This window comes from Pelodiscus sinensis, chromosome 1 (assembly GCF_052426305.1).
Source record: "Pelodiscus sinensis isolate ZL-2025 chromosome 1, ASM5242630v1, whole genome shotgun sequence".
NCBI lineage: Eukaryota > Metazoa > Chordata > Testudines > Trionychidae > Pelodiscus > Pelodiscus sinensis.
The window spans coordinates 326684249-326709228 of NC_143052.1; the positions used below are offsets into that span (position 1 = coordinate 326684249).

At 43.5% G+C, this 24980-nt stretch overlaps 1 protein-coding gene across 1 annotated transcript in view; it reads left to right on the top strand.

Moving 5' to 3' along the window:
- Nucleotides 1-396: 396 nt before the first annotated feature.
- The window catches only part of YAP1 (Yes1 associated transcriptional regulator), a 183740-nt gene continuing 159156 nt past the window's right edge, over nucleotides 397-24980 (top strand). Inside the window, exons 1-5 of the mRNA XM_089775744.1 lie at nucleotides 397-549; nucleotides 2337-2418; nucleotides 4163-4235; nucleotides 12439-12605; nucleotides 17414-17586. Coding sequence (XP_089631870.1) covers nucleotides 440-549; nucleotides 2337-2418; nucleotides 4163-4235; nucleotides 12439-12605; nucleotides 17414-17586 — 605 coding nt within the window. The 5' untranslated portion in view covers nucleotides 397-439. The remainder of the gene's footprint in view (nucleotides 550-2336; nucleotides 2419-4162; nucleotides 4236-12438; nucleotides 12606-17413; nucleotides 17587-24980) is intronic.

Sequence of the window (24980 nt, forward strand, 5' to 3'; positions counted from 1 at the left end):
TGACATTGGCAGCATGATCTCAGTGCAACCTGGCTCGGACTCCACAGCTAGAGAGGGTCATTTGTAAAACAATCTCATAGTAACTGAGGGCTTGTCTCCCGAGTTACGAAAGGCTGGCACCGGCAGTTGCCAATACTGTGCCCAGGGCTTGTCTGGGGAAGCTCCAGGGTTGGAAGTCTGGCCCAGCCAAGCAGGTGCTTAGTGATACCGAAATGCAGCATTTGATGTGCTTGCAAACCGAAAGAAGCGGGAAGAGAAGGAAGCTGAGCCGGTTGTTTCCCATCCCCCAGGCGCCAGGAGCTTCAGAGACTAACCCGGCCCCTTGAATCAGCGGAACCATTCTCAGCGCGCCACAGTTCCGGGGGGGAGGCAGAAAAACCAGAGTATCGCGTGCTGGGCGCGTTTCCATGGTAACCAGAGCAGCGTCCAGGGGAGGAACATGTCTGCAGGGGGTGAAGAGTCGGGGCCGCGCTTCACTTTTCGTTATCTCCCCCAGAAAAGCCTCCCCTCCCTCGAGAACAGAGACACGCAGGCCCGGCTCCGCAAATGGTGGGAGAGGGAAACGCTGCTAGTTGCCTCGGGCCTTCTACGCCTCTTGGTGGAGAGAGACCGCCCTGGGGATCGGCTGGGCGAGGAGCGGTGGGGGAGGGGCGCCAGGGGATCGGCTGGGAGAGGAGCGGTGGGGGAGGGGCGCCAGGGGATCGGCTGGGCGAGGAGCGGTGGGGGAGGGGCGCCAGGGGATCGGCTGGGCGAGGAGCGGTGGGGGAGGGGCGCCAGGGGATCGACTGGGCGAGGAGCGATGGGGGAGGGGCGCCAGGGGATCGGCTGGGCGAGGAGCGATGGGGGAGGGGCGCCAGGGGATCGGCTGGGCGAGGAGCGCTGGGGGAGGGGCGCCAGGGGATCGGCTGGGCGAGGAGCGATGGGGGAGGGGCGCCAGGGGATCGGCTGGGCGAGGAGCGGTGGGGGAGGGGCGCCAGGGGATCGGCTGGGCGAGGAGCGATGGGGGAGGGGCGCCAGGGGATCGGCTGGGCGAGGAGCGATGGGGGAGGGTCGCCAGGGGATCGGCTGGGAGAGGAGCGATGGGGGAGGGGCGCCAGGGGATCGGCTGGGCGAGGAGCGATGGGGGAGGGGCGCCAGGGGATCGGCTGGGCGAGGAGCGCTGGGGGAGGGGCGCCAGGGGATCGGCTGGGCGAGGAGCGATGGGGGAGGGGCGCCAGGGGATCGGCTGGGAGAGGAGCGATGGGGGAGGGGCGCCAGGGGATCGGCTGGGCGAGGAGCGGTGGGGGAGGGGCGCCAGGGGGATCCTTTGGGCGCCGGGGAGGATAGCAGGGGCTGCGATCTGCTGGGAAGGCGGATACAGAGTTACTGTTGTTACCCTTTCTTGAGATTAAGGTCAGTCTTTTGCAGTAGAACTGTGGGGTGGGTCCAGAGTAGGGATGTTAAATGTTGGGTAATTGAATAGTTGAGTAACCAGATGAATTCTTATCCATTACTCTACTATTCAGTAGTCCCTGGGGGCGGAGCAGACAGCACAGGCATTTTGGCCCTATTCCCGCGGAACTCCCTGCCACCCTGCGCTCAGACCCACTTGCGGAAGCTTCATGACAGCCTCCTCTGCACTCTTCCTCCCCCCTTCCCATGCTGCCTCTGAGAGAGGCAGCAGTATGGAGGGGGCGGCAGCAGGGGCGGATATATGGCAGGGCAAGTGGGACGGCCGCCCCAGACCCCACGCTTCAAGAAGCCCCGCGCATGTGCATGGCGCCACCGCACATGTGCCGTGTCAAAGGGGGGCCCCACGAAATTGTGCTGCCCTGAGCCCCGCAAAATCGTCATCTGCCCCTGGGCGGCAGCACCATGGAGCTGGTGATTGGGGGGGGACACCAGCAAGCCAGCTCCCCCCAGCACCTGCTCCTGCTCCCCCCCCCTTGCTGCCTCTGATAGAAAGGCAATCGGGGGTGGGGAAATGCATGTAATCAACAAGATAGTAGACTACATGTTGACATCCCTAGTCCAGAGCTTGACTTGATGCTGAAGAGCTATTTGGAGGACAGTTCCTGAAGTAAAGTTAATTGCTGTTATTTTAAATCAATATAGATTTCGGCCTTGCAAACTTCTTCCCGCCCTAGATGAGTAGGGTTTTTTTTTTTTAATCTCTTGGACAGATGAATAAAATATAATGAAAAAATAATTATCAACAGCTGTCATGAAAGGGTAAGCACATGATTATTGAGCCTGGGCTAATATCTAGACAGCTCTGCATGGCTGATATATTCTCTAGGGATGTGTCCAGTTTGTGCTTTTAAAAATATCATTACTTACCGTGTGCTGTATTTCAGGTCCATGTATGGCAGAATCACCGTGCAAGTTTTCAGTTTTGACCAACTTTTTAAGGTCTATCAAAAGGATGAATTTGTTAAGGTAGTTATAAATCTATCAATTCATGGTTCCTTCTTAAAGGAACTGTAACTTTTTTGTGCTGGAATAACACTTAAACTTTCCCATAATATTTTGTATGCTGTGCATAGATGGGTTGGGTATGAGGTGCTAATAATTTTGGTAAGCTGTGTAATATGATGACAAGCATTTTGCAGGCAAAATGTTAACATTTCTCTGTTGGTCTGGTGAGGCAACATAAGAACCAATAACTGGGACTCTGGTCAGTTCTGGACTGGTCCTGGCTGCCTTTATATTTTTGATATTTGGGAGAAAGTCACCTAAGTCTAGATTTTTAAAAATGCACGTGCACATGCAGTTAATCAAATCAGTTGCTCAGTCACAGCAATTGTATGTACAAACTAAATGTGCATATGCATTCAGAAATCTGAAAAAGTGGGGCCATGTTTTCAGAGATGCTGATCAACTGCAGATCTTGTTGACTTCAATTGGTCTTAGATGTTTAGCATTTCTAAATATTAAGCCCTTTGTCTTTAACCTCTGTTATCCTCAATTTCCTTCAGTGTAAAATAGAATATATTTCCTTCTGCAAAGTGATTTGATTTAATAAAGAGCATGCACCTGTTTAGTGTAAAAGCAGGTTGTTGTTTTTGTATTAGTTGAATAGACCTTTGACAATGTCAACTGATTTTCTTGGGGATGAATTCACAATCAGGTGGTAACATGCAACCCCCCTAACCCCCGTCTATTCAGGAATGTAGCTAAGCATCTGAGCTCCTTCTAGGATAATTCTACATCTTAAATATCTGAAGACTTATTAAAAACACTGCCTCCTTACTAGAGATGTTAAAATTAGATTAACCAACTAATCAAATAGTCAATGGAATTTCCATTGACTATTTGATTAGTCGATAAGGGTGCTTCCGCTTTGAAATGTAGCAAGAGCCTGCCTGGCTGTTGCTACATTTCGAAGGCAGAAGTGCCCCCGCTGACCCTGGGCTCCATGCAGTGCTTCTGCTTTAAAATGTACAAGAGCCCCAACCGGGGACTCTTGTACATTTCAAAGGTGGAACACCACTACTGCACCCCCGCCCCCTTCCACAAAGCTGGAGCTGGGGGAACCAGCTTTTAAACTGGCTCCCCCCAGGACCCACTCCTCTCCTCCCCCTTGCTGCCTCTTTTTGATAGAGGCAGCAAGGGTTGGGGGGGAGCAACTAATTGACTAGTGTGTGTACTATCCAATAAACTTTTGCTTACCGGATAGTCAATTAGTTGTTTTCATCCCTATTCTTTACCACTTTTTAATGATAAAACATAAATTAGCTAAACTGTAGTGATTACATATAATAATTTATGGTTTATATTACTAACTTGGGCCTGCAGAAAACATGAAAACTATGTATGGATTTTGATTATGCTGAAGAAAAAGGAGTTCTGAGAATTCCCTTTTCAACAAAACTTTGTAATGCAGTTAAAATGTATCACACCAAGCTGCTTTCATTTCTGCAGGCATTCTTTGAGACAACTGGTGTTATGCAGATGGAAACCCACAAATTTACATACATAAATACATTTATGGATATATTTTTAAAAACTGGTTAGTCATAATTGCAAAGTCATAAACTTGGAGATGTGATTTTTTTACATGCAAAGTCAGAGCCACTTATTTAATGGGACAATAAAATTTGTAAAAAAAAAATGTAATGTATTGCTTTGCTAATATTATGATCTCATTTTGTTAACTTTCATTTTTTATTTGAAATTTTAGGCATTTTTTAGTGATCCAAATGTTAGCACCAATTTGAAATTGCTTACAGCTTCTGGACAGTGGACTACATTAGGTAAATAAATTTAGAGTAATTCAGTCTTTAAATCTTCCTGTGTGATAACTATATTTTCTCCAGTTAATGTTTTGTAACAGTGACATGATGCAAATCTGAAATAAAATTTTCAGCAGCAGATTCTTTTAAATCATCTCCTTCCTTTAAACAGTAGCTAAAAGCCATTGATCTAGTTTCTTTCATTTAATTGTTCAAGTTAAATGGTAAACTCTCACTGATGTTTAAGGCTAACCTATTTCTTTAATAGTAATGGAGACCCAAGTCCCATGTATATTACAAATAAAACTATGTTTTAGTAAAGAGAAGCTTACTTGATCACACACTGTTCAAACACAATTGTGTTTCAGGAGTAATTGTAATCATGCCTATTGTCTCACCAGGATGCACTGCCCAGAAAAGTGTCATAAAAAGACAACCACAACATTTTGTGGATATTCTCAGAATTGTCTTACTGCAAAGAGCTGTGAGGAAGCATTAAGTGATTTCATGAACACTGCTAAGGGGTCTACAGAATAGTAGAAGAATGACCTAGCTGCTGGACAACAGCCATGTAGCAGGCTCTGCTAGTTGTGACACAAGGTAAAACTTATGGCTAATTACCTAATGCTGTGTCATTAACTGGTTGCAGTCTGAACTAAGGGCTTGTCTACACTAGCAAGTTTTGTTGAGGAAAAATGCATTTTTATTCAACAAAACTGCCTGAGCATGTACACTGCAAAGTGACTTTTGTCGTGAAAAATGTCTATTTTCATTGACAAAAAGCTTTCAGTGCCACAAGGGACTTTTGTCTTTTCACTTCCCTGTTTTGTTGACAGACATGTAAGGTATGTCTAGACTACAGGCTTTTGTCGACAGAAGTTTTGTCGACAGATACTGTCGACAAAGCTTCTGTCGACAAAGAGCGTCTAGACTACATTCAGTTCTGTCGACAAAGCAAACTGCTTTGTCGACATGGCAGTGTAGACGCAAAGGACAGTTTAGATGCAATAACGCTTTCTGTCAACAGAACTCTGTCAACAGAAGGCATTATTCCTCGTAAAATGAGGTTTACCAGCGTCAACAAAACTGCTGAGTTCTGTCGATGTTATGTCGACAGAACTCAGCGGTAGTGTAGACGCAGGTTTAGTTTTGTCAGCAAAAGTCCACTTTTGTCGACAAAACCCTGTAGTCTAGACGCACCGTAGTGTGGACACCTTAAAGCATTTTATTGCTGATTCTGGGCTCCAGGAAGTGGCCCACAATTCTCAAGCAGCTATTCTCATCAGCAGTTTGAACTCCGCTGCCATACAGCCAAATGACACGATGCCCACCACACCCTGTTGCAAGCCCCATTAAATTTAAATCCTGTTTCCTGCAGCACGAGCACAAAGACTCCACCCTACATGAGCTAGCTCTGCATGCAGTGGTCTCATGGTGTCTTACCAGATACCCTTGCCTGGCCACCACAACAAATGCTCCCCTGCTTGGAGGGCTGCAGAACTGTTGGTTCTGATCAGTGTATGGGAAGAGGAGTCTGTCCATTTCCAGCTGTGAGTGACCCATAGGAACTGGGATGTGTATGGGCACATTTCTCAATCCTTGTGAAAATGTGTACGAGCAGGACACACTGCAGTGCAGAGTGAAGATAAAAGAATTCGGACAAACCTATCATAAGGCCCGTGAAGTGAATTGATGGCCTGGTGCTTCACTGAAGATCTATTGTTTCTGTTAGTAGCTGGTCAGTATCCTTGGCTGGGACCACACCTCTACTGCTAGGAGCTCAGTGGGTGCTTCAGAGGGCACAGAGACAGTACACGGAGAACCTAACCCAGAGGTTGAACTTGTAGATGAAGAGGTTGTAGTAGAAGAGGACCATGGCTCTCTCTGGGGTCACCAAGTGTCTGACAGCCAGGAACTGTTCTCCATTGCTGATGGACATAGCCAGTCTGAACAACCACTTTCTGCAGACCAGAAAGCAGGGCATGAGATGCAGAGTAAGTGGCTATGGCTTATGGAGTGGATAGCTGAGTGCATGGAAGAGTGGGAGGCTGACTGTACGAGAGCTGCACATATCCCAGTGTAGCTAATCGATATTGCTATGCAGCATGTTGGTGTTTGCCTTGCATATGGAGCCAGGCGAAAGCCAGGAGAAAGCCCCCTCCGCCCCCACTGTAATTTTGTGGCCTGGAAATAAAATCCATGCCTGCAGCTTCAGCTTTCCTGAAGATTTATACGGCCTGAAGAGTCATATGTCTAGGCCACCCTGCATTGATGTCTGTGAAAAACCCACAATGATCCGCAAGCACCTGTAACACCATTGAGAATGATCCCTTCTTATTGATGTACTCAGTGACAAGGTGGACTGGTGCTAAAATCGGAATATGTTTGCCATCTATTGCCCCCCAACAGATGGGAAATCCCATGTCTGCAAAGCCAGCCTCTATGTCATGCACATTTTGCAGAGTCCTGATCCTCCATGGCAGAATGTGATTTATTGCCTTGCACACTTGCAGCAGTACAGCTTCACCAGTAGACCTCCCTCTTCCAAACTGATTAGCAGTCACTGGCCGGTAGCAATTGGGAGTTGCCAGCTTCTACACAGCAATTGCCACACACTTTTCAACCGGGAGGGCAGCTCTCATTCTGGTGACCTTGCGCCACAGTTCAGGGGCCCGCTCAGATCAGAGCATCCTAAAGTTCTGCAACCACTGGTCTTCATCCCATACCTGCATGACAGTGTGATCCCACCAATCACTGCTGGTTTCTCTAGCTCAAAAGTGGTGGTCAACCCTGTACAACTGCTCTACGAGTGTCAAATGCAATGATAGGTGACCTCTGTTCATATCATGCACACTGACACTTCTCCGAGTTTTCTTCCACTGTCAGTAATTTCAAGAGATCCCCATGACATGCACAAGATCCTAATGATAGTCAACAGAGCATGCAAGAACAGTGCAGATGCCAGAGTGCACAGCAGAAAATGGCAGCTGAAAATAGGGTGTGAAAGGATGCCAAATCCCCTAAACAAAGTGGTGCTTAATGGAACATTTTGAACAGTCCCAAGATGCCCTGTGCTCTGTTCTGTGGTCCCACAATACCTAGTGACCGATGATATCACCAAGCACTATGGAATACATACCTACTGTGCATTAGTGTCCCCTCTGCCCCTATCAACAGTGGGAGCAAAGATGTGAACGCAATCTGTTGACAGAGGAAACAAGTGTAAACACACTTCGGTAATTTGTGTCTCGACATTAGTTTACTTGACAAAAGTCAGTAGTTTAGATATATTCTAAGTACTATAACTTGAGCATAGTCAAAAAGGAAATTAAAGATGAGTGCAGGATAAAAATCCTATAATATGTACAACCATATGTAAGAGATTGTAAAAGCACCATTTGGAAATCTAAATATTAATATGGTGGAATTTTACATCTAATGTGAGCCAAAAATTACGTATTTATAAGGCATGAATCATACTGGTATTGGAGCTATAGCTCAGTCTTTTAGGAACACAGAGGCTACGTCTAGACTACAGGGTTTTTTCGAAAAAAAAGTGGCCTTTTTTTGAAAAAACTTCACCTGCTTCTAGACTGCCGCCGCATTCTTTCAAAATTAAATGGAAAGAAAGCAGCGTTTTTTTCAACAGCGGTAAACCTCATTTTACGAGGAAAAATGCCTTTTTTCAAAAGAGCTCTTTCGAAAAAAGGCATTCTTGACAGCAAACAGGGCTTTTTCGAAAGACAGCATCCAGATTGCCTGGATGCTCTCTTTCAAAAAAGTGGATCGCTTTTTCAAAAAAAATTGTGGCTGTCTAGACCATCTTTTTCGAAAGAAGTGTGTAGTCTAGACATGTCCAGAGGTACTATCCCTCAAGAATTCACACTATAACTTGGATGATTGGCTATAGCACACATGCAATTACTGTGTGTGTGTGTGTTCCCCATTCCTACTCTTCATGGAATGGGCAGGAAAGCTCCCCACTCTACACTGACAAAAGACACGTTCCCGTGTTATGTGCTAAGTTTCATTTTCCAGGGATGCTATATTTGGCCTTTAGCACAGCACAACCCTGCTAGTTGCCTCTTAGTCATCATACTATAGCAAGCAAAGGAAAATACAACAGACCAGATCAAGGTAAATCTTCCTCCTCTCCTGCTTTGGGCAAGAGTTCTTAAGCTATCTGTCCTGCCTCTGTGACTTTCCAGCCCCCTTCTTAGGAAAGGTCAGAAGGTTACATACTTCCTGCTGGGGTCAAAGGGTCACCTGCCAAGCATCCCAGCTTTTTAACTCCTGCTGATCCTGGACACATTTGTGTGGTACACACAGGAGCAATGTGTTTTGCTTATAGGAACCAGAAGTGTTTGCTCTCTGAACATTGAATGGCCAGAATATTCCATCACATTTTGTTCTTTCCTTAAAATCTGCCTTCCTTCTGCTTGCCTTTTCTGTAAAGTGTGCAGGGTCATTTTTCTCCCTTTAGCTTTCATGTACTTTTTTCCCCCTGAAAAGTATAGTAAGAAAACACAAGCTGAGGATCTTCCAGTATTTTCTTGCTCTTTCCCAAATATGCAGAACTTCATCTCTAGTTACTATGTGTATTTGTGAGTGTGGGGCTGCACTTTAAGCCACACTGTCATAAGTTATGTGAAAGCATCTGCCTAAATAGTAACAGATCTGGAGACAAGTTAGTGATAATTAATTTCTAATTGGAGTTGATAATATCAAGACAAGCGCTACATCTGTTCCCTGGGAAATGAATGACTGTCTCTGGATCCTTAGGGTAACTGATGCAGTAAGTGGATTTTGGCTAGGGCCTGAAATATTTACCCAATATCTGTGAGGGAGGGCAGAAAATACCTTTGCAGCTGTATGTACAAACCTTTGCCACTCCCCTTGCAAATTTAAACAAATCAGCAGTGGTTTTATTTAATTGGAACAATCATCTTTTTGTTTATACATTTTAATAAGATTACTTATTTTAGCTCTTGCAATTGTGTCTTTAATAGACTTCATTCTATTTTCTCCTGTTGCATAATCACAGGATATCCTTTCTTGTGTTGTCTTCCATGGCTATTTCCTCACTTTCCTCCCATTGCATCTCTGTCTCCTCCTCATACTTTTTCTGACTTATTTTGGTTCAACATCTGTTGCTTTTATTCTCTTCCTCCCACTCTCCTGTGCGCCACACACAAATTTTACCAGACACGTCGCAAACAGAAACTGATGCAAAATCACTGCTTGGCGCTCAGGCCTCAGGTGTGGTATCAATTCATCACTCCCCAGCAGCTGGTAAAGTGAGAGCTGCTCGGGTTCATATGAAGAGGCTGTTCTAGGACTCTACTTAGGAGCTCTATCATTAATATCAGCCTCCGACTAACATTTAACGTGCCAGATAAATTGGAATCTCCCTTCTCCTGTCTCTTTTCTCTCTTCTGTTCCTTGTCTTGTGCTACATTCCCTGGGTTGCTTTAATGGGGATCTTTCTACTCTTTCTCACTCATGAAAAGGTTATCATTCCAATTGCCTGTCTACTGCTCCTAGCTTTTCCAAGCAGTAACAGCAGAGTCAAATATATTGGATTCTTGTTAATTTCACAGTACCCACAGAGTTTTGAACAGCAACAGAGAAAACTAACTAGCAGTTTTCACTTTGTTGTCATAAGAGCACTGCACGTGTCTGTCAGCAGACTTAAGTAGACAGCACTGCATCTGTTTAAACTCAATTCACATTTGCAGAATTGTATTCAAAAAGCTAGAAATATCTGTTTGGTTGTTATGAATAAAAGCTTTAATTCTGTAGAAGCTAGCAGAATTTGCCTGGGAAAAATTTTCAGTTAGCCCACACAAAATGGATTTTTCAAGTTCTCCTGATAGTCATATACAGCCGGTCCTCGAATTGCGAACGGATGTTAAGTGGCATGTAACTGACTAATCGAATAGTCAATGTATTTTTGCATCAACTATTTGATTAGTTGATAGGAAGACACTTCCCCTTTGAAACATCGCCGCAGTGTTTCAAAGGGGCAGTGCTGCATGGAGCCCAACTACAGTCCTCAGTTGACCCCGGGCTCCATGCAGTGTTGCCCCTTTGAAATGCTGCAAGGAGCTCGCATCAGGCTCCTCACAGCATTTCAAAGCTGCAGAACTGCTTGGAGCTTGGAGCCTGGGATTAGCTGGGGACTCCCTAGCTAACCCTGGCCTTCGTGCAGCGCTGCCCCTTTGAAACACCGCAGCGGCATTTCAAAATGGCAGTGCCATATGGAGCCCGGGGTCAACTGGGGAGCCCCCAGCTGATTCCAGACTCCGTGCCACGCTGCCACTTTGAGCCCCCAGCTGACCCCAGGCTCCATGCAGTGCTGCCCTTTTGAAATGCTGCTGTGGAGTTTCTAAGTGGCAGCGCCACAGGGAGCTTGGGGTCAGTTGGGGTCTGCCCAGCTGATCCCAGGCTTTGTGCCATGGTGATGCTTTGAGCCTGGGATCAGCTGGGGACTCCCCAGCTGACTCTGGGTTCCATGCAGCACTGCCACTTTGAGGTACCCCTCTCTTGTCTTCCTCACTTGCTGCCTCTATCTGATAGGGTGGGGAAGTGACTAGTTGACTATCCTGTTGACTATCCGATACGCATTTGCTTATCAAATAGTCAACTAGTCGATTAGTCATTAAAATTCATACTTGATATATTTGCAGACTGTTATCAGGTTTCTTTTCTCTGTCTTTTCTTTCATCATAGGTCCAGTTTTCTAAACAATGTATCCATGTTTGTTGCTAACCTCCAGACTGTTTCTAGTTTATCCACATCTTTCCTAAACGTGGGACCCAGAAGTAGACACTGTATGGGTATGTCTGCACTATCACCCTAGTTCGAACTAGGATATGGTGAATGTAGTCATTCGAAGTTGCAAATGAAGCCCGGGATTTAAATATCCCGGGCTTCATTTGCATCTTGCCAGGCGCCGCCATTTTAAAATCCCTGTTAGTGTGGACTCCGTGCCCATGGCTACACGCGGCACGGAGTAGGTAGTTTGAATTAGGCTTTCTAATTACTCCTCGTAGAACGAGGTATACCGGTAGTTCGAATTAAAAGCCTAATTTGAACTACCTACTCCATGCCGCGTGTAGCCGTGGGCACGGAGTCCGCACTAATAGGGATTTAAAAATGGCGGCACCCGGCAAGATGCAAATGAAGCCCGGGATATTTAAATCCCGGGCTTCATTTGCAACTTCAAATGACTACATTAACCACCTTAGTTTGAACTAGGGTGGTAGTGTAGACATACCCTATGACTGAGCAGTAGATTAGAACAATTACCTCCTGACTCGTACATATGACACTTCTGCTAATACACCCCATAAATATATTAGACTTTTTTGAAATTGCATCACATTCTTCACTTTGTGATCCACTACAAGCCTCAGGTTCTTTTCAACAGCTAACCAGTTATTTTCTATTTAGAATTTTGATTTATTTTTCCTAAGTGTAGTATGTAACTATGGTGTGGGTCTGCTGAGGCACTGTATTCTAAATTTCAGTTATTGGTAGTATTCTGTATTTTCTAACAATTGCAGAGAGGTTACTGGCAAACTTCAGTACTTCTGCGTTTGTTTTATAGATTTCTGTGTCATTCCTAGCATAAAAGGATAACAAAACAATGATCTGGGATGGGTTAAAAAGGTAAACACTCTTCTATAAACTAAGAAACATTTCAGAATGTTTTGAATGTTGTTAATGGCAAAATATCGTAAATGGCATACTAGATTTCAACTAATATAAATCATTAAATGTTAAACCAATATAAATGTTAAAAATCATTTTTTAAGTTTCTGTGACCTTGGCAGTAGCTATGGACTTTTCCACCCTGCTTCTTCAAATTTGGAGTTTACTCCTCAGAACTTCTAGGACTGGACATGCAGAAGAAAACATTCCAGGGTGGGACCTAGCTCTACATGTATCCTCATATAGCTGCCATATATCTTGTTGAAGAATGTCCATGACCATCTTTATTTGTTTAGGTAAAAGTGTATAGGGCTGAAACTAGTCTAAATAAAATCTCTGTTACAGCTATTTGCACACGTCTCTCCTGAAAATGGTTAGCTACTAAATATGGTTTACAGTACTTTTTGTTTATTTATTTTTAGCCATAATTGCGTATATTACAAAATGGTTTTGTGGCGAGTAATTCTTTGCATGCTTCGTTCACTTGTGACTGTCTGTTACTTTTCAGGTACCAAAGTGAAAAAAATTGAAGCCATAGTTGTTCCCTGTACCCAAGTTTCCATGTCATTTTTTGACCGACTATATTCTGAAGGACTTGTAAGAGAAACTGGCCATATTATTAAGTGTTATGATGACTATTATCATGACATTCCTATCTCAGATGAGTTAAGAAAGGTCAGTACAGCATTTAAACATTTCACAGTGTTTTTCATACCTGTGTCAGTTCATACCATCCTGTGGCTTTTCTGGTGATATACATGTATTTTCCCATTTACAAGCAGAGTGATCTGCAGCTGTACAAGAGAGGGAAGTCAACCAAGACACCTCAACTCCTATATAGTATTGTAACAGTGACTTCATCTCAGTTGATTCCTGTTTTTTCTTTGGAGAAGGAGAACACATAACAGCTACTTCTCCCCACTCTGCGCAGAAGAGATCAGTGACTAATTAATTCCTCTTATGAAAGATGTAGGAAATGGTACTAGCAGCTTCTCCTTTCCCATCTCTCCTACAAGGGGATACTCTTTCGAGATGAGACATTCTAGTCACAATCAGAAGTGTATCAACAATTTTTGAGGCCTTCAAAGTCATAGGATGACTGCATCCTGTGAGCATATCTGTGTTTGGGTATTCAGAAGAAGAGACTCTTGCATTTCAGCAAAGGAGAGGAAAATATTAAATAATAATAAAGAAAAGAATAGAATAGTATGTAAAACCATAAAACTTGGAAGGGGGATTCAGGAGCAGTATAGTGTTTGGAGTAAGGATGTTAAAATGCGGTTAATTGACTAGTCGATGAAATTTCCATCAACTAATTGATAGGCACGTCCACATTCCTCCTTTGAAATTTCAAATGAGGAATACGTAACTCTGCGCACAGCCCAGGGCCGGCGGGAAGTCCCACTGACTTTGGGCTGGATGCAGGTGCCTTCTTTGAAATGCACAAGAGTCCCCAGCAGCATCAGCAGGGGACTCAAAGCTCCCAGCTGATCCTGGGCTCCATGGCTTTGAAATGCACTGGAGCCCCCGCTGGGGACTCTTGTGCATTTCAAAGAAGGCACCCACGTGCAGCCCAGAGTCAGAGGGACTTCCCGCTGGCCCCGGGCTGTATGCGGAGTTCCACATTCCTGCTTTGAAATGTACAAGAGCCCCCAGAGGGGCTCTAGTGCCTATAGACTAGTCAAAAAACTATCCAATAAGCAAATGCTAATTGGATAGTCAACTAGTCTTTAACATCCTTAGTTTGGAACTACATTTAATTCAGTGTTGAATGTTAGAGATTTCAAATGACAGTGTGCCTTTAAGTGCAAATATCTTATTTTTCTTTGCACTATTTTAAAATATAATGTTTCCCTTTATACCTTAATAGTACTTAAGAGTATATTTAGTAGTTTTCATCTTGAGACAAATGTCAGATCACTAATCCTCTGAACAGCCTGTGTGAGATAAATATTATCCCTATTTTACATCTGTAGCAGAGAAGTTAAAGCACACTTTTATGTTGAAAAATCACGGAGATAGCACAGATAAGAGTATGAGAATGGGATTCTCTTTTTTCTTGTTCATCACTGCTGATATAAGTACTTATGAATATAGAATCAGCAGCAGCATGAACAACCATGGGTTCAGTACCCATTGGTGTCCGATGCCTCCCTCACTGTTTCCTTCCATCTTTCCCTGTCCGGTGCAGACTGGCTTAGTTTCTGTAGACTAGCTCCGTGCCAATCTATTATGTAATCTACCCATTCTCTGTGTGGTCTGCCTCTCCTATTCAGACCATCCATTATGCTGAATACCAGGGTCTTAACTTTTGCTCATTCATTCTGCAGATATGTCCGAATAGCTATAGCTTCCATTGTATAACCTTCTGCAGTAGGTTCTCTTTCGGCTGTATCTTCCTATATAATTCCTTGTTGGTGACCTTCTGCGTCCATCCTATTCTCAGGATCTTTCTCTAACAGCTCCTCTTGAACGCCAATATTCTTCCCTTCGAATCTTTCATTATCACCCAGGTCTCGCATCCATACACCATACTGCTAAATACACACGTTTTCAAGATGCTCGGGTTCGTTCCTAAGCTAATCGCTTTACTTTTCCAGCTTTTATTCATCGTCTTCAAACTCACTCTTGCTTTCACTAGTGTAGTCGCTATTTCCTTCTTACAGTCTAGATCGTATGTCATGTTGCTCCCTAAATATCTGAACTTCTCTACATTCTCTAGTTCGATCCCATCTACACTGATCTTCCCTTCTATTTCCTTATCTCCAAATACCATTGTCTTAATTTCATCGATATTCATAATCAGTCCACACTTCCCTTCCTCATTTAGCACCTGTACCGTTCTCGTTAGCTTCTCTTCATCTTCCTCGATGATAATCTATATGACAATTACAAGGTGTGAGTGCAGCTCAGGTAGTGCCTGAATTAGTTTAATCAAACTAGCTTGGGTCCTGGAGCAGTGAGGCTGAGGTAGCAGGCATTTAGCATCGGCTTGCCCTTGCAAATAATTGCTCAGCACTATGGGCAAATGGGGGAGCTTGTACAGCCCATGATAAAGCATATGTGGCTGAAGCTTCATTGCTCTGGGACTCTAGCTAGCTAAATTAAAGCTGGTTTGGGGATGTCAACTCACTGTGTAATTGTAATACAAACATAACTTTAGACTTATTTACACTTTTCAGATCCATTGAAGACAATGAGATTGAAAAGGCAATACTGATGGCAAAATTTGGCTTGCAAAATTGTTTTTTCTAGTGAAGATATAGGAAAAGGAAATAATTCAGTCGGAATTTCAGATTCCAGGTTTGGTTTTCAGGCTGAAAGTTTAATACATCATATGATTATTTGTAAACTCAGAACATTTAATATGAAAAATGAGAGGCAACACTCAAAATATCATGATGGCATTTTGAGAGAAACTTTTCAGAGACCACATCCTGTATCAGTATGCACTAGAATGGATCTCTGTTCCTGCATAGATTCCCATTAAAGTGAATAAAATTTCATATTCATCCCCATTGGCAGATCCCATGTAGAATCAGAGGTTATGTGACTTATTCAAGACCACATAGGTCATTAGAATTCAGAAGTTCTTGCCTCTCAGTTTTGTGCTTACACAGCTAGCTATGTTCCCTTCTTTATAAGATCTTTATGAAATAATTGGATCAACCACTTCACATTGTTACTAAACCAAAACCAATACTAATTGACAGCTTTGTAGCATCCTAAACTTCTATTTATTGTCCCCAAAGCATAGTAGTAATTCCCAGACTTTAAGTATTTCACTAGTATGTTGTATAGGTACCCTACTACTTAGAATAAGAAAGCATTTACAAAAATCTGAAAGTTAGAGGTATAACTATTTAGAATTGTGCTCACAATTCCCAGAAAGTAGTTGTCAGTGGTTCATAGTCATGTTGGAAAGGTATATCTAATGGGGTCTCTCAGAGATCAGTTTTGGGTCCAGTTCTGTTCAATATCATCACCAATTATTTAGATAATGGTATAGAAAATATACTTATAAAGCTTGCAGACAAAGATGCAAGTGCTTTTGAGGGCAGGATTAAAATTCAAAATAATCTGGACCAACTGGAGAAATGGTCTGAAGTAAATCAGATGAAATTTAATATTGACAAATGCTGAGTACATTTAGAAAGGAACAATCACTTGTATACATACAAAATGGGAAATGATTGTCTAGAAAGGGATCTGAGGGTGATAGTTCATCACAAATTTAATATGAATCAACAGAGTAACACTGTTGCAAAAAAAAAAAGAAACATCATTCTAAGATGTATTAGCAAGAGTGTTGTAAGCAAGACACAAAAAATATTGTGACCAGTTCTGGGCACCACATTTCAGGAAAGATGTGGACAAATTGGAGAAGGTCCAAAGAGCAAGAAAAATGATTAAAGGTCTACAAAACATGACTTACGAGGAAAGATTTTAAAAACTGGATAGCTACGTCTAGATTGCATCCCTTTTTCGGAAAAGGGATGCAAATTAGAGGTATCGCAATTGCTAATGAAGCAGGGATTTAAATCTCCCCTGCTTCGTTAGCATAAAAATGGCTGCCGCTTTTTTCGGCACGGATCTTTGCCTGAAAAAAGCACCAGTCTAGTCGCGGATCTTTCGGAAAATAAAGCCTTTTCTGAAAGATCCCTTATCCCTTATTTTAAGAGGGATAAGGGATAAGGGATCTTTCGGAAAAGGCTTTATTTTCCAAAAGATCCGCGTCTAGACTGACGCTTTTCTCCGGCAACGCTCTGTGCCGAAAAAAAGTGGCAGCCATTTTTATGCTAACGAAGTGGGGGAGATTTAAATCCCCGCTTCATTAGCAATTGCGATACGTCTAATTTGCATCCCTTTCCCAAAAAGGGATCCAATCTAGACGTAACCGATTTGTTTACTCTGGAGAAGTGAAGACTGAGAGAGGACATTATAATAGTTTTCAAGTACATAAAAAGTTAGGAGGAGGGGGAAAATTGTTTTACTTAACATTTGAGAATAGAACAAAAAGCAATGGGCTTAAATTGCAGCAGGGCAAGTTATGTAGGACACTAGGAAAAAATTTCCTACTGTCAAAGTGGTTAAGCACTGGAACAAATTGCCTAGGGAGGTTGTGGAATTTCTATCATCAGAGATTTTTAAGAGCAGGTTAAATAAACACCTGTCAGGGATGGTCTAGTTAATACTTAGTCCTGCTATGAGTGCAAGTGACTGAACTACATGACCTCTTAAGGTCTCTTCCAATCCTATGATTCTATAAATGCATTTTTCAGATGTAAAATATGTAAATACAAATTGAACACTCCGAAGAGGATTTTTACCTGACAAACAGTTTCCCATATTTTATATGTAAATAATTGAAATTTATAACTGGTTGATCTCTGTGCTTAAATGTAACTATTTTGTTGTAAGTTATTTTTTTTTTTATTTCACTTTAGAAAATTAAATTGACACTTTTTTTTATCCCTTTCCAGGTTTTGCTTCTGGAAGATTCTGACCATTTTGATATATTCAGCCAGTCAAATCGTGAGGAGTTTCTTTTCTGTCTTTTTAAGCATCTTTGCCTTGGAGGAACACTCTGTCAATTTGAAGATGTGCTTGGTCCATATTTAGAAACTACAAAGGCTTTATATAAAGATCTTGTAAGGTAATGTTGTTGTATTTAGAATCAGATTTTCAGAAAGGCCTACAAAATATTACTGTGCAGCTGTGCGTAGAATTGCATGCGCACATTTTCAAAATCACGCTCTTTGAATGTTATGAATACACTTTTAATTTGTGTGACAAGATCAAAGATAAGCTGAAACAAAAAATTGATGTTTCGCTAGCAAAATAATAGTTTCAGCGACAGCTCTTTTATACAGGAACTTTTTGCCACATTATCAATATTTGCAGTATAGTTCTCAGGCTCTTATTCACCAATGCACATGGCCCCTGCAGCCTGTGCAGGAGTGGGACAGGTAGGGGAGCTGCCTGAGAAACGTGCCGGGCTGCTGGCTGGGAGTCACACACGTCAGTCTCCCAGCCAGACCCTGCCTCTGGCACCCCAACCCCTCCCACTTCCGAACCTTCTGTCCCTACACTCCTGCCTCTCTACCCCACATGAGCCCCCTTCTGAATCCATATCCCCTCTCAGATCCTGCATCCCAATCCCCTGCCCAAGGTCACAACCTGAGCCCCCTGCACCCCAGTCCTTTGTAAGGATGTTAAGGGCTAGTCGACTATCTGATAAGCAAAATATCAGATATCGACTATCAGATAGAGGCAGCAAAGGATTGGGGGGGAAGAAGGAGGTACATCAAAGCGGCAGCACCGCACAGCTGATCCCGGGCGCTGCCCCTTTGAAATGCCCCCTAAGCTGACACTGGTTTCTGGGAAATGCTGTGCGGAACCTGGGGTCAGCTAAGGAGTTCCCAGCTGATCCTGGGTTCCACAGAAATGCCACGTGGAGCCTGGGAATTGACCCCCAGGTTCTGCATGGCATTTCAAAGTGGCACGGCAGCATGGAGCCCGGCATTAGCAGGGGACTCTGAATTCCCCACTGACCCCAGGCTCTATGTGGGCATTTCCATTTTGAAGTGCACAATACCCCCACTGGGGACTCTTGTACATTTCAAAGCTGGCACACCTGCGTGCAGTCTGGAGTCATCAGGACTTCACGCTGGCCCCAGGCTGAATGCGGAGTTCCGCATTCCTCCTCTGAAATGTACAAAAGCCCCAGCGGGCTGTTGTACTTTTCAAAAGGGGAATGCGAAGTGCCTATCTACTAGTAAATTAATTGTTAGTTAACATCCTTAGTCCTCTGCCCCAGGTCACAACCCCATCCTGCCCTAGGTCACAACCCAAACTCCTGTACTCCTCCTGCACCTCAGTCCCCTGCCCTAGGTCACAACCCTCTCCTGCCCTAGGTCACATCCCAAACTCCTGCACCCCAGTTCGTGCCCCAGGTCATAACTGCCTCCTTTGCCCAAACTCCCTCCCATATCCCACACCCTCTCCTGCATCCCAATTCCTCTTCTGCACCCAGTCTCCATCCCAGACCCCGCACCTCCTCCATTAATATTATGGAAAAATGTGACCCTTGACCACTTTCCAAAATCTAGTAGTGTCCCCCCATCAAAAATTATATTCCACATCTGGCTCTTTAAATAGTCATAATGAAATCAATGAGACTTCTTGCTGAGTAAATACTACTAAATAAAGGTAAGAATCTGGTCCTACTTAAGTTGACATCATCGATTAAAAGGAAAATTCTTGCCTGGTTTGGAGAATGGAAGAGCTTGTCTATTTTGCTTGAAACCAATCCATATTCATGTCATTTTGTTTTTCAACTGCTGCTTATACTGTTTGTCAGTGATAGAATATAGGTTGACAATTATAATTTAAAAAATCTTGTTTCATAGTTATTTATTCTGCAAAATTTAAAAAATCCAGACTACTTACACTAACTTAGTCCCCTGTAAACTGTGTGCCTGCATGGCAATGCAGCTATTTTTGAGTCCTGCTCAGAGGTTCAGAGCTCCTGAGGCATATCTAAGCAGCAACTAAACAGAGCTAGCTACATGCTTGAACTGAGGTGCTCCCAGAGCAGGTAAGCAAGATAAGAGGAGAGAATAATTGGCTTGTGGGGGAAATCAGAGGGGAGGGGAGTTTGGAGAGTCCCATGTGCAAGGACAGAGAGAGAGACAGAAACCCAACAGTCTCCTCAAGCCTCCAGGGCTGGGAAGGGCGGTAAGGGGCTGATTGCATCGGGTATGTGGGGGAAAGAGGAGGTGGTTGAGTGCTGGCATCTGGGCAGTGAGATGGAGACAGGGGGCAGTTTGGCGTGTCCTCCTGACTCACTTGCTGCAATCTTCTCTGGCTATGTCTACACTACAAGGCTGTGTCTAGACTGCATCCCTTTTCCATAAAAGGGATGCAAATTAGACATATCGCAATTGCAAATGAAGTGGGGATTTAAATCCCTGCGCTTCATTACCATAAAAATGGCTGCCGCTTTTTTCCAGCTCGGAGCTTTGCCGGAAAAAGCACCAGTCTAGACGCGGATCTTTCGGAAAATAAAGCCTTTTCCGAAAATAAAGCCTATCCCTCTCTTAAAATGAGGGATAAGGGATCTTTCAGAAAAGGCTTTATTTTCTTAAAATGAGGGATAAGGGATCTTTCGGAAAAGGCTTTATTTTATAATTAAATCTCCGTTTCATTTGCAATTGCAATATGTCTAATTTGCATCCCTTTTACGGAAAAGGGATGCAGTCTAGACACAGTCCAAGGGTTTTTTTTCACAAAAACCTGCAGCGCGTCCACACCTCAAGTGAGCTCTTGCACAATTAAATGGGCAGTGAAACGGCAGAACAGAGGGCTTTTTCTGGCATAAGTAAACCTCCTTTTCTGAGGCATAACTGCTTTTAGTGCTACAGCTATTGCACAAGAAGGCAAGTGTGGATGCTCCAGAGAGGTTTCTTGCGCAAGAAACTCCTATGGGAAAAAGCACAGGTGATGTGATTGACATTCTGTGAATGTCAATCAGAGCTTTCTTGTGCAAAAGCACGTGTGGACATGCTCTTGCACAAGAAGTTTTTGTGCAAAAACTCTTGCACAAAACAGCCTCTTGCGCAAGAAGCATGTAGTGTAGATGTAGCCTCTGTCTGTCTGGGTTTGAGAGGTGGAAGGAAAGCAGGTTGCATGGGGGTGGGAGAGAATGCCAAAACCAGGGTTTTCTCTAAGGTGTGCGCCTGCGTGGGCACACACCAAAAATTTCAGTCCTACCCACCTCCTCAACAGAGCCAAATAGCCACAATCCTAGCTGCTCCCGAGGGCAGGGCCACTTGGCAGCTGCCGGAACTGGAGCCTGGGCCACAGTACTAAAAATAGCACTGCAGCCTTGGCACACTGGATAGCCACACACCATGGGCTCTACCCCCAAGAGCGCCTGGAGCTCCTGCCTCATGGTGGCTGTGGGGGCTCAGACCGTGGTACTAAAAATAGCAGCCATAGCCACAACTGCTCTTGGGGGTGGGGCGGGTGGCCGCCCCATTTGCCAGGACTGGAACCAGGGCCATGGAGCTATTTTTAGTGCAATGGCCCACACTCCAGAAGCCGTGGCCCCAGCTGCTTCTAGGGACGGGGCTGCTTGGTGAGCAACCGCCCCGTGTGCTGGGACTGCAGCCAGGGCTGCAGTGCAGCTGCTTCTGGGCTGGGACTACGGTGCTAAAAATAGCACTGTGGCCCCAGCCTGGGTGTAGCCATCAAACAGCCGAGCCTGGGAGTCCCGGGCTGCAGAAGTGCTGCTGGGCAGAATGCAGAACTCCAAGCACAGAGCCAGAGGGGAGAGCCCCTGGCAGCAGTGGGGCTGTTGTGTGGAATACAAAGCTCTGGGCATGGGAGTCAGGACCGCTGGAGAGAAACCCTGTCAGCAGCAGAGCCAAGGCCTCCCAGGTAACATCAGAGTCTGGGGGGAAAGGAGGAGGCCTGGGTGACAGCAGAGCTGCGAGAAGATAGAGGGGTAGTGGAGCCTTCCTCCCCCATGAGGAGAGCAGAGCCCCAGGTGGCAGTCAGGAGGAAATGTGGAGACCCAGGTGCATTGACCTCCCCAGGTCCAGCAAATTCCCATTCATTTTTTATGCTTTACAAATTACTACACTTTTTTTGATTGAATTGGGCTGGGAGGAAAGTGCTGGGGTTGGGATGAAGGGGGCACTGTGCAGAAGATAGGGACAAAGTGAGAACAGTGCAGAGTTAGTGGCAAAGGGTGCACAGGATAAGGGTGCAGGGGTTTGGGAGCCCATGGATGCAGGAGAGATGGGAGCAAGGCTCAGTGGGAGTGAGACTGGGTGCCAAGATGGGTGGTTCTCAGGGTGTGTGTGTGCAGGAACATGAACCTTGTTAATTACCCTTGTTTTAGTATTTTTTTTCTTCCATAACTATATATATGTGTATGATTTTACATATATATGTAGAGAGAGAGAGCACCACAATGGCACACATCTGTACAAGCGCATGTGACCTCACTATTGATGTACAATACAAAACTCACTCTGCTCATGGATGGAAAATCTTAGAGGGAACACTGGTGAGGGCGAAGGGGCCCAGGCTGGCAGAGGGGGAAAGGAGAAGGGACCCTGGCTGGCGTGGCCCTCCCTGGGGATCGGGGGGAGCTGAGGTTGCCTACCCCGTGCGACTGGGGGGTTGCCATGTGCAGCGAGCAGTGGGCACAGCCCTCTAGTTACATATTAAGCTTCTTTAACTAGTTACAATATTCCATCTATCCCAGCAGTTTTCTTAAGTAGTGTAGACTTGGCTGTATGCTTTCCGTAGTACCGTACCGAGTATTCATATGGGCACTTTAGGAATACTGAACATAGCAAGAAAGGAGCTAACATGAAAGAAACTCTGTCCTCTCTTTTCTGTTAAATCCTTCACTCCACACTCACAACATACTGTCTGCGGTTCTAATCCTCAGCCTTAACTTACTCTCTGCATTTTACTACAGCTGTTCCCACTCCCATGCTGTTGAAAGACATTAGACAAAGTGCTGAGACCACAATTAGTTCTTCCACAGTCTTTGTTCCTTTTTCCTCTCAACGGTTCTCTTTCTTCCAAATAACTTTTCTTCTACTCTTTAAGACACTCCTGTGCTGCTATCTTCAACTGGATTTTCTTTACCTCCAGCTCTCCTTAACCCTTCTTCTTATTCTCTCTTTTTTCATACATCTTTTTCTGATCAGGATATCTTGCAAACTTTTTAAAACAAGGAATTATTTGGCAAAATTTCTCCACCCTTTCATTAATTCTGCCATATTTTTTCATGCCAATCTCTTACCTTTGTACTATTTACCTTTTAAAACCTCAACTTGTTTCCTTAACAGCATTTCCTGATGTTTCATCTTCTTCCTTGCTCCTTCTCATTCCCTTACCTTCATTCTACCTTCTTTCCTTATTCTCAAGGTGTTCCTCATCTTGAAAAGACCTTCTATGGATTCCACCAACAGAAATTCACCCATTTCCTTCCAAATTTCAACAGCATCAGCAATAAAATAGCTATTTTCCTGTATTTCGTTCAAGACTACAGAAATAGGCTTCAGTGTACTCAGCATGTGTTCAACATTTCTCTTAAGCCCAATGTTGAGAACTTTAGCTGTGACAGTGCCATCTATTTTTTCACAATTTTGTTCACAAAATGTCAGCTGATTAGGCCAAACAGAAAAGAGACAAAATCACCAAATCAAATATGGTCCTTAAAATTTATATAAATGAGCGAATGTTGAAAGAGACTGAACTAAGGTGAGCCAGAAATTTAGGATGAAACTGGAATAGGATAGCTTCTCAATAAATCTTACAGAAAACAGATAAAATGGAGAAATTTGGAGTAGTGCTCTGCTTTTGCACAGCTAAATCAACGCAAAGGTTTGAAAACTACAAGACAATGTTCCTGGAAACCAAAAAGACTACAGTACTTTTTTTTGTTGAAACATAGCAAACAATAAGAGTTTTAAAAGATCAGAGCAAAAAATACACTTGAAGGAATTCCCATTTTAAATAGTGTACTAAAAAAATTAAATAGACAAATTTTAACAATTACTGTTCAAAGAAATCAGAAATAAAAATTAACTTCATAAAAATAACACCTTCATATTGAAAATTGCAATCATTTAAATAAAGTACATTTTCCTTTTATTAATAAAAAAGTATGTGAGTTAAGGACCTGAGCAACGCTAGGTAAATCTTTTATTTCTTCATGAATTCATTATGAACATTGAATTAGTTACTACCAAAGTAATCATTAACTTGGGAATGTTTCTTCCATAAGCCTTTTTACTATTAGAGGAAACATTTATTCCCAAGTGTAGCTCTGATGGACTAAACCAATGTTTCTCAAAGTGGCCCACGAAACCTGCTAAGTGGCAGTTCAAGTGTGTTTGCTTACCAGTCTTGTGGCCATGGAGCCACTCGGCTCCTGTTGGCTCCAGTTCGTCGTTTGCAGCCACAGGAAGCGGTGGCCTGGCCCACGCTACTTCCCACATTTCCTTTTGACTGCAAACGGTAAACTGGAGCCAATGGGAGCCATTAGGCACTGTGGCTGCAGCGCTGGTAAGTAAACACACCGACATGGCCAGTTAGCAGGTTTCTCAAAGTGGTTTCATGGACAGCTTTGAGAAACACTGGACTAAATTAAGTAGGCCAATATACAATGTTTTGGATTAGACTGTGACAGGTGCTCCCAGGTATGGGGGGAGAGGAATAACATGCAAGGATCTTTACCCTGCCATGATGCAAGGATCTCTACCCACACATGTGTCTGTCAAAATTACAGTCCCTTTGCTCAGGATTTCCCTGTATTTGTTACAGAGACTAGTTACTACTTGATTCCTTTCTTTATGGCATAGTTTTGGTTAGGTTTACCTGAAGACTTTCATATCACATATAAATTAAATGCTGCTTCAGTATATCTGTGAAATAATGTACATACTTTTGTTCATTATCTCTAATTAACATTTCCTGTTTAAAATTAAAACCACAATTTATCAAGAGATTTAGTGGTTAGGATTTCCTAATTTATAAGTATTTTCCATGGATTGCACCTTTAAATTTCTAATGAGTTTTTCTATCTCCATTTTAGAGTGTAATTTCACTTCAGATGGCAGCTGTTATAGTTTCTTGAACATTGTACTCACATTCATGGAGATTTCACATTTGTTCTTTTGTTGTTGTTTATTTTCTTGGTTGAAACTAAATTTTCCTGAAAGCATAGGGTTGCTCTTTTGTGTATAGAAAACAGTAAAATGTAATGGTGATAGAGGGGTATTAATAGAGCTCAAAGTAAGGGTGCATCTATACAGCATGTTAAACTTGAAATAAGATACACAATTTGTGCTACACAGATTGAGTATCTTGTTTCAAATCTATTTAGAAATAGCTTATTTTGAAATTTGGTGTGTCTACACAGCACCAAATTTTGAATTAAAGCACTATTTTGAGCCATTCCTTATGTCTCGTGCAATGAGGTTTACTGGGATGACAAAACAGTGCGCCCGTTATTTTGAA